Source organism: Betta splendens, chromosome 12 (genome assembly GCF_900634795.4).
Source record: "Betta splendens chromosome 12, fBetSpl5.4, whole genome shotgun sequence".
Lineage (NCBI taxonomy): Eukaryota > Metazoa > Chordata > Actinopteri > Anabantiformes > Osphronemidae > Betta > Betta splendens.
The window spans coordinates 12,377,420-12,392,104 of record NC_040892.2 but is presented as its reverse complement, the minus strand read 5'-3'; the positions used below and the strand labels follow the sequence as shown (position 1 = coordinate 12,392,104).

At 51.4% G+C, this 14,685-nt stretch overlaps 1 protein-coding gene across 5 annotated transcripts in view; it reads left to right on the top strand.

The window, feature by feature from the left end:
• The window catches only part of shroom3 (shroom family member 3), a 27,329-nt gene extending 12,741 nt beyond the window's left edge, over positions 1–14,588 (top strand). For 4 of the 5 annotated variants that reach the window (XM_029170043.3, XM_055513603.1, XM_055513602.1 and 1 more), the window contains 23 exons: positions 854–979; positions 1,670–1,858; positions 1,956–2,257; positions 2,330–2,543; positions 2,743–2,798; positions 2,906–3,266; positions 3,408–3,650; positions 3,871–4,792; positions 4,928–5,061; positions 5,187–5,336; positions 5,436–5,905; positions 6,000–6,227; positions 6,311–6,524; positions 6,610–6,814; positions 8,159–8,229; positions 9,557–9,642; positions 9,728–10,319; positions 10,411–10,615; positions 10,698–10,831; positions 11,375–11,441; positions 11,556–11,721; positions 11,801–11,922; positions 12,499–14,588. In XM_029170043.3, the coding sequence (XP_029025876.1) occupies positions 854–979; positions 1,670–1,858; positions 1,956–2,257; positions 2,330–2,543; positions 2,743–2,798; positions 2,906–3,266; positions 3,408–3,650; positions 3,871–4,792; positions 4,928–5,061; positions 5,187–5,336; positions 5,436–5,905; positions 6,000–6,227; positions 6,311–6,524; positions 6,610–6,814; positions 8,159–8,229; positions 9,557–9,642; positions 9,728–10,319; positions 10,411–10,615; positions 10,698–10,831; positions 11,375–11,441; positions 11,556–11,721; positions 11,801–11,922; positions 12,499–12,849 (5,608 nt within the window). In that variant the 3' untranslated portion in view covers positions 12,850–14,588. The other variant, XM_055513605.1, reaches the window with a different exon arrangement.
• Positions 14,589–14,685: the final 97 nt, after the last annotated feature.

Sequence of the window (14,685 nt, the reverse complement as noted above, 5' to 3'; positions counted from 1 at the left end):
GTGTGTGTGTGTGGGGGGGGGGGGGGGGGGGGGGGGTTAATCGCCACGATAACATGTTGAGCCATTCCAGCTATGTCCTGTCATTACCCTGGATCCTGTGCTGCAGAGACACGCTGGCTTCTCTGTCTCTGTCGTCTACTTAATCAGATGGGACCTTTTCCTGTTTGTCTTTGAAGATAAGCACAGAGCTGCACAACATGTGGCATCAGGAGGATGAGTGGAGGTGAACGTCACCGTGCCAGCGTCTGTTATCGCGCCCAAATAACGCAGTGATGTCATGGAGACTCACTAAAACAAACACTATATTTAATCCCGGAACGTTCTGTGTACTGTTGAATGGAATGAATGCACTAAACATGTACCTTCATCTGTGTTTTAATGAATGTACGCCCATAATAATGATGTGGGCAACAAAACAGGAAATGGCTTTGAAGATAAGATTAATGAAGACATTGAGGGGCTGTAGCATCATCAGAGACTTCCAGTGAGCTGTTACTGTCTGTTGTTAATCTTTGGCATAGATTTTAATATATACTGCAGTATTCACTGGAACAGAGTTATGAGGTCATTGAAAGTCAGATTTATTGTGTGTGTGTGTGTGTGTGTGTGTGTGTGTGTGTGTGTGTGTGTGTGTGTGTGTGTGTGTGTGTGTGTGTGTGTGTGTGTGTGTGTGAGACATTTCGCATCAAATCAATAAACTATGACTGCAGTGTGTGTTACATATTTATGCAGTTTTTTCTGAAACCATCGTCAATATCACACAGAACCTGATTCTCGGGCTGTAAATATTACACTGGACTTCCTCCAACAGTGGATGATCTCCGTTGTCTAATATTCGTGTTTGACCCAACAGACGCAGCGAGCCGGCATCGCGTCCCCACTCATGGCATTCGACGAAGCTCAGTGAAGGTCAGCAGGAGTCAGACAAGGGCGAGATGGACGCCGTGAGCAGCGCGTGGCACCACAGCTTTCACACCAGGTAACGGCAACAGCAGCACATCATGCTCTCGTTCCTCCTCTCTGGACCAGTCACGGTGTGTGGCTTCATTCATCAAGTAAACCGTTGCCACAGTAGTATGCAAACTATTTAAAGCACCACCTGAGAAGCATCTTAAGCTCCATGACAGCCCATAACCAAGCAACAACCTTTGCATTCAAGCTACCAGGCTGCTCTAATCACTTCATTTCAAACCCCCGGGCATCGATGTCAGGCACGAAGGACCTTTTCGGAAAAGAAGCAAATTGTTTGGGATTTGCGAGGGTACCTCGTCCCATGACAACAACTGTCTGGATAAAAAGGTTTTTACGAGAAACCATCACGCTCGCTGAGTCCCAGGACTCTCCTGACACACAACGAGAGACACACTGACACGCACATTGTGCTCCCGTCAAAGGCTGTAATTGTGTTTGGCTGAAGGAGCTGCTGGGTCAAACTGTGACGTACACACAGTCGCACACATTCACATTCCAGCCAGTTCTGATCAGCAGCTTCACAACCCACAGTCAGAACGTCTACCTTTTGTTCCTATTGTTCCTTTAGAAATAAGAGTCTCTTAATTATCGCCTGTTATGCATCAACACATCCTTGACGCTATAGACACCACATTAGGCTGTTCAGTCAAACAGCTCCTCTTCTCAGTACTAACGTCACTCTGTCTTTGCCTTTCAGTGCCTTGACCACCGACATGTCTGCCGTCAGCTACCTGAGGAAGAGTCCAGACCAGTACAGCTCCAGAGGCAGCATGGAGAGTCTGGACCCTCCTCCCTCCGGAGCTCAGCACCAGCACCCACTGGGCCATCATGGCCACAGTGGGGCCCACCGGGCCTACTCCTCCTGCCAGCAGCTGTCCTCTGCCAGGTACCACCTGGCCCAGGTGTAGCGAAAGCCAAGCGTCAATGGAAGCTGTGAGCGGCTTGAGTCTGCAGCAACGCCCTGTTGTCTGTGTGGTCTCCAGGTCCTCCAACAGCATCGACCACCTCCACAGCAAACGAGACTCCGCCTACTCCTCCTTCTCCACCAGCTCCAGCATCCCAGAGTACCTGGCCTCCACTCCAGTAGAGCGCTCTTACTCGCTGGAGACGGTCCCTCAGAGGGGAGCCGGAAGCGGCGAGCTGCTGCAGGAGGCTGACGTCCGTTACGTCCAGAGCGTCTACGACGCCCACGAAGGCTTCTCGCCGGAGCTCGGCTCCGCTGCACTGTTACACAACAGTGACTCCAAAGGAGGAGGAGGGAAGAGGCCGAGTCAGGACCCGCAAGGTCAGTGGGAGGTCACAGGGTGGTGCACGTGTGACGCGGTGGTCGATTTATCTTACGTCCTGCTGGTTTCAGGTCCAGGGGGCGGGGTCTGTTACCGCGGTAGCAGCAGCGGCAGCGTGCCGGCCTCCAACAGACATAGCGTGGGCCCAATATGGGGCCCCGCGGCCAGCTGCAGCTCCTACGAGGCGGCTCCCGCTCCGCCGAGGCGGAGCGACAGTTACGCAGCCATCAGGAACCACGAGAGGCCGAACTCCTGGTCCAGTCTGGAGCCGGCAAGATCCCTACGGTGAGTCCGGTCTGTCAGACTCACAGATGAATCAGATGTAGACCTCCTTATGACAGAGACAGCACAATGCACATCTACAACTATTACACTAACTGTGGTTCATTTAGCACAGCAGATGGACATGTGATACAGACACAATATGAAGACATACTTTTAAATTGTGACACTAATTTGCTGTGATCTAATGCATTTCCTTCAGGTCTCTGCAGAAAGGTTCCTGGCATCACTCCAGCGGTCACTTGGCCTCAGGTGCAGGTATGTTTTAGCACCGGATCCAAATATTTTATTTAAGGTGAGAATAAAGAGGAAGCAAAAACTAAACCTACAGCTTCATTAAACCAATGGTCACATTTCTGCTCCAGGAAAAGGCTCTTACAGCACAGATGCACAGCTCCACACAGTGATAGAGAAGAGTCCGGAGAGCAGTCCCACCACTAAGCCTCGGCAGGGCGGAGGCGTCCCGCTTCCACCTTCACCCCCCCCACTGTCCCCTGCACCCCCCGCCTCCGGCTCCCAGTCCACCCGGCTCCTTTCTGAGCCCCACTATGCACAGACGCCCAGCTCCAGCGAGCAGCCGGACCTGCAGAGAAGCAGAGGGAGGGAGGACGACGTGGCAGAGAGTCAGAGGGAAGGAAGGACCACACCCAATGGATACCACCACAACGCTCCGCCAGCACAGACGCAGGCCTCCTGTTCAGTAACTCTGGCGCCCACACTCAACAGGTGATTTTCTTGATGATGATTCTCCCAACAATTCTGTTCTCAAGTATTGTGTTTTGGGGCAAATGTGCAGTGCGATGCCTGATGACATCACCTGAGATGGTGACATCTCCCACGGTTAAATCAATCAATTCCTTTCATCAGGCCTCTGAAGGAAGATTTGAACTTTGGACACAGCAAACCTCGCATGAAAACAGGTGCGGGCTGCCCAGACGCTCCCGCGGGGCCCAGTAGGCATCACCAGGAAGCTCAGAGCCTCCACAGCCCCAGTGTCCACACAAGCCATCAACACAATCACGACCTTCGTTTTCCTCACATCCAGTCAACTACTGAACCCAGGTCCCGCTCCTCACCAGAGCTGCAGGATGCCTTCACACTCCAGTCCAGGTTCAGACCCCTGTGTTGTTTGTGTTCACAGTTCATGTAAATAATTTCTGTCCTTCATTATGTGAAGTCTAAATGCTATGAAAACTTCAGAAAGTGTGATATGGTGACTCAACTTCATGGCAGGTCAAAGTCTTCCAAACAGGCACAGTCAGCATCTTTCCCCTGCTCAGAATCCAGGAGCCTTCACATAATGGCTTTCATGTCCTCCCCCTCCCTTCAGGCCAATAGAACGAACCAGCATTCACTCAGACCAAGCAGTGTTTACCAGGGTCACCCAGGAGCAGCCAGACCACCAGCAGACCCAGCAGCAGACCCAGCAGCAGACCTACCAGCAGACCTACCAACAGACCTACCAGCAGACCCACCAACCGACCCCCCAACCAACCCACCAGCAGACCCACCAGCAGACCCACCACCAGACCCACCACCAGACCTACCAGCAGAACCACCAGCAGACCCACCAGCAGACCCAGCAGCAGACCTACCAGCAGACCTACCAGCGGACCCACCAACCGACCCCCCAACCAACCCACCAGCAGACCCAGCAGCAGACCTACCAGCAGACCCACCAGCAGACCCAGCAGCAGACCCAGCAGCAGACGTACCAGCAGAACCACCAGCAGACCCACCAGCAGACCCAGCAGCAGACCTACCAGCAGAACCACCAGCAGACCTACCAGCGGACCCACCAACCGACCCCCCAACCAACCCACCAGCAGACCCACCAGCAGACCTACCAGCAGACCCACCAGCAGACCCACCAGCAGACCCAGCAGCAGACCTACCAGCAGACCTACCAGCAGACCCAGCAGCAGACCTACCCTCAACCTCAGGCCACACCTTCCTTTGCTTCCCAGAGTTCCCCCCGTCACCTTAGCGACTCTGCAGCCCTCCAGTATCAGGCCTGGGAGCACAGAGAGCATCCGCTGACCCGCCTGGAGAACGCCCTCGCTGAAGTGCAGCGGTGCACAGGCCCAGATGACGCTGTCTTCTCTCCCAGTAGCTTCGGCGATGACGGCCACGGGCCGGCCCGCAGCCTCTCTGTCCTGGAGAAGGTCAGCCGCTTCGAGCGCCGGGAGCGAGCTGGAAAGCAGCGCAGTCACAGCACAAGCCATGTTCACAACAAAGCTGCCCGTCTGCCAGTGAGTTCATCCAACAGCTGCTTCACACACACACGCTGTGCAGACCTCCCTTTTTTAGTTAAAGCTGTCAACTCTGCTACATCCTGGGGATCTTGTGACAGTGCTTCAATGAATGATGATGTTGATGCTGCACAGATGAGTGAGAAGAGCTGCAGCGCCTCCTGCGGGGCAGACGACCTGAGGAACATGCTGGAGAGAAGCACGAATGGGGCCAAAGCCCAGAGAACCATGAGTTATAGAGGAGTGAGCAGTGAGCTCATGAAGCACAGGTAGAGCTGCACATTACTGCAAAGTGCAAAGTAACCATGGAAACTATATGTCTTGTAATTTTGGGTACATTTTTGTGCTCATTCAAGTTGAGTCACCCTTTACTCTGTTCCCGTGTGGCGTTCAGGGCCCTAGCAGATCCCAGTTCTGCCCTTCAGAGGAGCCGCAGCAGCTTTCAGCTGGACGGGCTCAAGGAGGGTGAGAGCAGCAGAGAGTCTGGGTGGAAGCAGGACGTGCAGGAGATGCTGGGCTCCGTGGAGGACGCCCCCTACAGCAGGTCAGACGCACACAGCAGTGATTCTAAAGCAGTTCTGCCATGAATGAGAAAGGAGAAATGATGTAGCAGCCGCTAAACTGATTCTTTATTCTCATTCAGATCCTACAGGGACTCTTTGATAGACGCGCAGCCCAAGGTCCTGCGATCCACCTCCCTCAGGCAGAAAGAGCTCAGCTCGTCCATCAGCCCTCCGCCTCCATCGCGTTCTCCTCCAGCGTCCCATTCCAGCGGCCAGCAGCCTTCATTCGTCCCAATGAAACTGCACTCCCTGGAAAAAAAAGGTCCCAAAACCAAACCCAAACCTCAGGGCGTGGTCATCACACCCCAGTCACAGCCGCTCACGTCCCCCCACACGCCCAAGGAGCGCCACATGGTCAGTCCAGACCTCCGGGGGCCCAGCCCACCAGCTCTGCCCAGTATCCCAGCGATCGGACCCGCCGTGGCCCGGATCTGCGGCCGCAGGCGTCTGACAGCAGACCAGAAGAAGCGGTCCTACTCAGAACCGGAGAACATAAACGAGGTGGGGATTTCAGATACAGAGACGGCTTCTCTCTTCAGACGTGGAGGAGGTAAGTAAGATACGACTCATTGCTCATGACATAAATAAGCCCATGGATGAAAATGCCGGGTGTGCAGAGACATGACCGGGGTCCTTTTGGGCAGAAACCAGCGTGGCAGACCGGCGGAGGATGTTCGAGCTTGCAGCAGCGAGTCCGGCGGGCGCCAGAGCTCCTCAGAGCACATCGAGGCCCGATCTGCGACAGGTTCAGCACAACGCTCTCAGCGAGTACGTGGAGCGGAAGAGGGGCCTGAGGAGAGGAGACGGGGGACACAGGGGCGTGTCCAGGCCTCACAGCGCCTATTACCAGCCTGACGACAGCCGCCACGCAGGTGCATGGAGCGAAGCAGCACATGTAGAAGTGAGCGAGCGGCTCCAGACCGACCACAGCTGTTCTCTTCTCCCTCTGTTCCAGCGTCTCCTTCCTGTTTCTCAGACACCTACAGCCTCTCGTCTGCCTCCAGTTTGCTCTCCCTGCAGGACTCCAGTGCAGAACCAAGCTTGTCCTCTGGGGAGAGGCGTCTCTGCTCCACCCTCCCTCCGGGTTCTGACTTCCGGAGCCTGCAGTCCAACCTCTTCTACCCGGGCAGAGTGACTACTCCCAGGCCTCCAGCGCTGCCGCCATCAAGGTCTGCAGGCTCACTGCTGGTGCAGCGTCAGGGAACGGGCCAGAGTCAATCACACGTGACCCCTCTGTCTCTGTTACATCCCCAGTTCTGCCTCTGTAAACCTGCCAACGCACCCAGACCTCGGCCACCAGCAGCGACCCGCACAGCTCAGCGGGGCACTGCAGAGGGCGGCCCAGGGCTCCAAGAGGTCGGCGTCGGCCGAGGACCTCCTGGAGCGAATGGAGGAGAAGCAGAGGTGGCATCAGCATCAGCGCTCCTGCTCCTCCCCCGCCGCAGAGATGCTGAACCAGGTAACGCGGCACCCCCGCTAGCTGCCATTGTTACAGCTCATTCACTAAAGTGGTGGTTCATCCTTTTTGTACCATTTCATCACGTGGACGTTGCTTTCCACAGCAGGACAGAACCAAGACTTAATATGAGATGATCCATTCCTCAACACGCATCCTAATATTATAATAATTATATGATCATTTCAGTGAGTTAAATGTGACATGCACCAGTCGTCAGTCCGGGATGATACAGTTTAGCCTCGTCAACATTAGCATCCGTTGTCAGGTTTTACCGTATATAACCTCCCTGTTTGCAAAACTGTGGTCAGCTCAGCTTTTCTTTCATTCCAGTTCATTTTATTTATATACAGAAGCACCAGTTGCATGACAAAGAAATGTTGCAGACCCACAGTGTTTAAAAGTGCACCTGTATAGAAACCTAACGATGCGTCATGTGCTCAGTTACTGGCTCTTTAGTAAACAGTTCAGCATCACCTCCATCAGAGACAACCTGCAGCGCAAACATGCGCCTTAAGCCCACATCAAACAGGCTTAAAGGGCCACTGTGTCTGGAGCCATGACCACACAACAAACAACCAATAACACATGGACTACTGCAAAGTGTGCATTCCAAACACTAGGAAATAAACCGAAATCGAAAATAATCGGAGCCGAGATTGAAAGTGACATCTTAACACTGATCATTCACTTCAAGCTCGCTAGCGTCAGCAGCTCAGTCCATTTAGAGTTGTGGAGTGGACTGGACAGAAATCGGCTGCAGTGGTTTCTGCTCCCTCCGGCTCCACCACTTATTTGATGGCGTTAAGGGACTCTTGAGTCACACAGGAAATACCCAGACTCCTCCGTGTTTCCTGTGAGGTGCCAGAAGGCCGGAGACGTGGGTTGGGCGCTGTCCGATGTGGATGACGGCAAAGATAACACACACACACGTATACATGACACACAGCGATGCATGTGTCTTTTATCTCCAGCCATCGCAGCAGCGTAATGTTACATAAACATGTCTTCATGCATTACAATGTACTGTGGCGTTCTAGGAACTCCCTGATCAGTGGAGTCATAAAATGTCGATGCTGCAGGTCTGGGTTTTGTTTTCTATAAATGTAGGAACAATATAAAGCAAACGAGTGATGCACCAACCTTAAACACAACATCCAGTGGGTCTGATTCATATGATTTGTGCGGCAGTTCGTTAACATTTTGAAACTAGGTATGATTTGTGTGTGGCAGAAATGTTATAGTCGGCCTGGAACTGGAGAATCAGCCAGACTGTAACTGTGTGTATCTACCTTTAAGTATTTGACTTGTCTGTATTTACTATGCTGTCATGCCTTTGTGCTCCAGGACTTTCCTCCAGTGGATGTCAGGACGTGTGGCTCATCCAGCGCTGACCCGGTCTCTCTCGCTGAGGACAGGTATGTGACAGCTCATCGTGGATTTATTTTACCCCTCGCCTGCATCACATTTGTATTGACATTTATCAGCTAAATAGGTTGGAATTACATGTCAGATATCTGGAGGATAATGGGAATTAAGATGCATTGTCATGCCAGCGTTTTGTAGTTTGCTTCAATAAGTTGTGAGTGTGTGTGTGTATGTGTGTGTGTGTGTGTGTGTGTGTGTGTGTGTGAGCACTTCATGCTCTGTGCTACTTTAAAAGCAACTGTGGCCTTGATAGTCAATGTGACCTGCTGCTGCTGGTAGTTAAGACAAGAGCCAAGACAAGACAAAAAGTGATATAGAAGTGAAGTAACTTTATTCCCGTTAAAGAGTTAATGAAAGAATTGATTAGAGGGAGGGAGGACGACATGGAAGGAGACACGGGAGACGGGTGTTTGGATGGAAGCAAAGAGATAAGGAGTCAGGAGGAGGGAGGGTCCAGCGAGGAGGAGAGAAGGGAGGAAGAAAACAGAGCTGTGGAATGTAAGGAAGCGGAGAAAGCTCCAGAAAAATAAACAAACACCGGCTCCAGCCTGCAGCCATTTATTAACCTAGAACACTTAAGTATGCTCTCAAAATGTGAAGGTCAGAGGTCACAGCAGGAATTCCATGTGTTTACACAGACCTGTCAACATCAATGCATCACTGAGTAAAAATGGACGCATAGTATAATCAGAGTGAAGGAGTGGAAGCACAAACACAGCAGCTAACAGTGAACATGCTGACTGGAGCAGTCGCACACTGAGCTTCTTCCAGCCTGACTTCCTGTAGATCCTGATGATTGCATTGCTGCGTTATGAAAGCGGCTCACTCATGCAGTGGAGACGTGTGGTAGTTGGGGGTTATTAAAATGTCCAGAGTTCATCCCAGGGATGAACTGGACGCAGACATGAGTCACTGCCATTTTTAACCAGTGGCCGGAGTCCAAAACGTCCCCTGAGGTTCCAGAGCCTCAGTCAAGTCTGGCTCATGATGATGGTATCAGTTTGTACTGTGTATTATTACTGTGAGCACCCTTTGACATTTGACTTCTTCAGCCAGAAAATGTTTAATTTATTGCTAAATGTTTCCAAAACCTATAAAAATTAAATATCAATACAATGTAATGACAATGTAATGACCTAAAACAAACCAGTGATAGTGATAATAATGAACCATCTTCATGTGGTACAAATAGTATTTTACATAAATCTAATATATATCCAATCAATAGCGTTATTGTCAGACACTTCAGAATTACAAAGAGCATCATAATAATATAATAATAATAAAATAATCTGTACCACATTCTTTTGGTGACAGAGCTGCAGACGTCCATGCTTCTCTGGGGACCGTCTCTCCATCTCAGCTCAGCCTGACCCCAGTGCAGCCTCCCGGACCTTCTCCAGGTGAGCACGGAACCCACATCCTTCCCGACTCCCCCTCCCCCCCCCTCTCCCCGCCACCCTCACCCTTTCGACCCGTCCTTTCCAGGCCCCTCCTTCGCGCCGGCCGCCCGCCGGGAGCGGCAGAGGAGCTGCGACTGCCAGCGGGCCCGCGGCGCCTCCGCGCTGGCGGCGTCCGTGGGCCTCCCCTGCCCCTGCTCCCCGGCCGCGCCTCAGGACGCCGGCGGTGGCGAGTGGCCGGCGAGGGACAGGCTGAGCCTGGATGCCATCGCCTTCGCGGACATCCTGCAGAGCGGCGCCTGTGGTGAGACGCTGGGGGCGGACAGGCAGACGGGACGCAGCGGCGCAGCGGGAGACGGGGGGAGTTCAGCCGTCGGGACAGACCATACGGGCGCCGCTCCCCGCCCCCCCTCACCCCCCGACTCGCCCGTTCGCCACCTCTCCTCCCTGCGGATTTCGGAGTCCAGCCTCTTGAGCCCCTTCGAGCGGCAGAAATCACCCGACAGCTTCCCGGGTCTTTCTCAAGACGACTTTGACGACGTCTTCCTCCAGAGCCCAGCCCCACCCTCACCTCCAGCACAAGAGCCCAGCATCACAGAGAACCTGCCCACCCCTCCCCCTCCGTCTCCTCCTCCTGCCCTCGAACTAGAGCTGGGAACTGGAAACCAGACTGTGCAAAGGTCTCATTTCCTTCTCCTTTCTATTTAAATATGCTCATAGAGTACATACATATTGTCTCATTTGACGTCTTCCCGTTTGTTTTGTCTTCAGTCCTAGTTCAGAGCCCAGCCTTCTCCCCCCTCCCTCCTCACTGCCACTACCTGTGCTCAGCCTCTCCCCTCCCCCTGATCCACCACTCATCACTCCTGCCCCACCTGCGGCGGCCGAGGTCGGCCTGTGTCTGGAGTACCAGCCCCTGCCCAGGCGGAAGAGGACGCCCGAGGAGCTGCGAGTGGAGCTGCTGTCCCGGCAGCTGGTGGGTTCTGACGCCGGGTTCTGGCTTTGTGTGTAGTGCCTCTTGTGACTGTGGGATTTTCTCTCCCTGTCATCGTGTTCAGGTGCAGCAGGACTCCTCTCTGGGGCCCCTCCTGGCGACGTGGGGGAGCAGGACCACCGTCGAGCTGATGGAGGAGATCTTCACAAATAATAAAGCACAACTGCAGCAGAGGAGAAACAGCCAATCAGACGACAGGTAATTCTAAGATCACGTGTTCTATATTGGGATGTTTTTTTTTAGTGACACCAGACAGATGCAATCAGACACAGGAAGAGGATCACAATAAATGTAAAGACATTTAGCCTGTTCAGGTTCCTTGGTCTGGAAGCAGAGTAATAATGTAAAACCAAGGCCAAAATATGTTTTGCTTTAGTCCAACGTGATCTGTCTGAATGACAGAAACTGGACAAACCTGATCCACGTGTCAACATCGGAGACACAGGACAAATGTTTCTTTGTCTGTGGCTGAAAGGCCCAGAGAACTGGTCCCTCCTGCTGTGGTGGATGAACGTTCATTCTTCCTTTAGTTGGTTTGGATCCTCCCGTCAAAGTCAGGAAGTATGAACGGGACAACGCTGACACCTAACGGCCAGAGTGTGCTACAACAGGAGGGATCAGGGCAGAGACACCTGGGTGTGGATTGTTAAGCAGAATCTGTTTCTTATACAGTAAAGAGTTTTAAATGAAAGGAATATAAGTATGATCTGTTAATTCTGTAACACTGTCATGTGGCCGTAGGGGGATGATTGATGGAGCGACAGAGGCCAGAGTGGACGAGGAGCAGAAGGATCTCAACACCAAGAAGGTAAATCGTTGCTGTTGTTGCCGTCATTACTGCCGTCATGCCTGTTGCTGTTGCTGTTGTTGTTGTTGTTGTTGTTGTTGTTGTCGTCGCTGAGTGTCGCTCCCTTTTCTCCAGGTGGAGCTGTGTGAGGCCTTGACCAGCAGCGTGGCAGCTCTGCAGCAGGAGAGGGAGGCGCTGTGTGAGGAGCAGAGGCAGCACCAGGCTCTGGGCGCCAGCGTGGAGGCGCTGGTGCAGGAGCGTCTGACGGCCAACGAGAGGGACAAGTACAGCGTGTTCATCGGTACGACGCCGTTCGCTGAGCCCGGCCTCCTCCTGCTGTGATCAGGGCCTAAGGCGTGTCCACCCGCTTTGCTTTGCAGGAGACCTGGAGAGAATCGTGAACCTGCTGCTGTCGCTGTGCGGCCGACTGTCGAGGGTGGACAGGTCTCTGCTGGCGCTGGACACGACGGAGCTGACACAGGAGGACGCGGCGGAGGAGAGGGTGAGACGGGAGCTGTCTGTCTGTCTATTATTCTGTCTGTCTGTCTGTCTGTCTGTCTGCCTGCCTGCCTGCCTGCCTACAGTCTGTTTGTCTCTCTATCTGTCTATTATTCTCTCTACCTGTCTGTCTGTCTGTCTGTCTGTCTGCCTGCCTACAGTCTGTTTGTCTCTCTATCTGTCTATTATTCTCTCTACCTGTCTGTCTGTCTGTCTGTCTGTCCGTCTGTCTGTCTGTCCGTCCGTCCGTCTGTCTGTTTGTCGGTCTGTCTGTCTGTCTGTCTATTATTTTCTCTACCTGTCTGTCTGTCTGTCTGTCTGTCTGTCTGTCTGTCTGTCTGTCTGTCTGTCTGCTCGGTCGTCTGTAGCTCTGATTTATGAGCAGATTGTTCCAACAGCTCCTTGTTTGTGATTCCTGCTCAAAGCTAAGTTGTGTAACACAAATACTCAATGCTGCTTCTAAAATATATTTATCGCTTAATCTCCGGCAGTTAGCGTTTTGATAAGCGACTGACTCCTGCTTGTGGACGGTGACAAATAGGCTTCGTACTAAAAGCCCGATGCCCCGTGTCCTCACCAGGACTGCCTCCATCGCAAGCGCTCTCTGCTCCTCCGCCAGACCGAGGACGCGCGCGAGCTGAAGGAGAACCTGGAGCGGCGGCAGCGGGTGGTGCACGGCGTCCTGAGCGCCCGCCTCGCGGGGCCGCAGCTGCGGGACTACGGCCGCTTCGTCGGCGCCCTGCCCTCGCTCCTGATCCGCCGCCGCCGTCTGGACGAGCTCATCCGGACGGGGCAGGAGCAGCTGGAGCGCCTGCAGGAAAGCCTCCAGGCGCCGGCGTCCCGCTCGGCCCCGCTCCCGCGGCTGCCGCCGCCCCCGCCGGCCCCGGGCCCCGTCCACGCAGTCAGATCCACCGCGGTGACGTCGCTGTGACCGGAGGGTGAGGGACGCGCACCCTCAGCATCAGCAGTCAGTTGTGTGTGGACGCTGTGAGTAGTAGATGAGGTGACAGGACAGGTCCAGTGTTACATGTAGTTTTACAGCTTTTAATGTTCAACTTCTTCATTTGTTCTGGATGCGTTTGTTTGCTGAAACTGCTAAGTGTTCTTCTCCTTTAAGAAAAGAACAGTACAATTGTCCCTCACTCTGCTGAACCTCCGTACGTTCATGTTACCAGGAGCCTCGCTTTCCTGTTCCAGCTCCAGTGATACTGAAATTGTCCTTAAACAACCAGAGCAACCAGTTTTCACCACATTCCTCACGGGCTCCGTTTCGTGTGTGTCAGCTCCCAAAGACAGAAACTGTTGTCTTTTGCAACGTATCAGGCTCAAAAACAACAAACACCAAATATGAAGGCGCAGGGCTTTGACTTCATGAAGCAAAAACGTGTGTTTTGACACTGTTTTCTGATCACTGTCACAGCAGTTTGTTTCAGTTATGCTGAATGATAAACAAAATGTCCCATCATAAAGGTTTCTGGTGAGAAAACATTTGAGATAAAAGAATTTGTTCATTTTCCAAAGATTTATAGTTTACAGTTGAATCTTTAATTCCAAGAATGTTTTTTGTGCCTTTACAGTGGTTGAAATAACATCCACACAAATTAAACTCCAAAACATTTTAATTAATAATGGAAAGGAAGATGAAGAACACAATTTTCAATATATTTAAAAATAAGTGAATTAGGCCGGGTCGGGCCTGACTGATCCAACTGCCACCTGTCAATCAGCAGAGTGATGCTGTGACACCATTAAAAATATCAGAGCTGCCTTTTCAGGTGTCAGACACATGTTTGAATGTTTGAATGTGGAAGCATAAAATCCACTCAAAGGGCTTCTACAGTACGTCATTATTGTTCCAAGGGTTTTTACATTCTTAGATTAAAAATACATCATTGGTGGCACCTTTCTGTCTGATCTTCACCAGAACCAGTTTACACAGGCCGGTATGATGAACTGCTTTGACATAGAGTGTCTGATATCAAACAAAGCATAATTACATCCATGTGACAGTAAAGTTCAATCAAGAACTTTATCAAGCTCCAAAGTGTCTGTCTTGTGAATAAATAAGTATTAAAATTACAATTTTTTTTAGGAAAACTAAAGTAAAAAATAAAGTATCAGACAACACAAAATAAAAAAGAAAAGGTTAAGGACTCCACAGTCCAAATATGACTACAGTAATAGACTACACCACATTATGTGATACATTTGGTTTTGTGTAAACGTACAAACCCTGTTTTCTGGGATTCTTTTCTTGGCTTTGGACGAACTTGACCAGCGAAAGATGAGGTTCAGACAGATGTTGAACTTTTCAGTAGGAGGTGCTATTTTGCTTCCTTTCAGTGTATTTTTATGGCACAAAGTGTCTGAATATTTATTGTTTGATTAACACTGCAGCACTGTGGGATCAGAACACAGAGGTTTTCAAACAGCTGTTCACCGTTTTATAGCTCTTTTCAGTCACCTTTGAAATGCTCTAATTTGTCATATTCTCATTCACATTACTTCACCTACATTGTCCTGTTGTTCATAACCCAGACTTTTGTGTTGATTATAGTTTGCTTTGTTGCTTCAGAATATTTCAGATGTTGTTTGTTTATTGTTTATTAATGAAGAGCAATTGGAAAAGTTCCGGGCTCTTGCAAAATAAAAAATATATTTTAAAAAATGCTTTCAGATTTTGTGTCTTTTAGAAGTTAAAATGTGTCGAGCAACTAAAATATGAATAATATATGATACAACATTATATGATATTAATGTTTTTCTG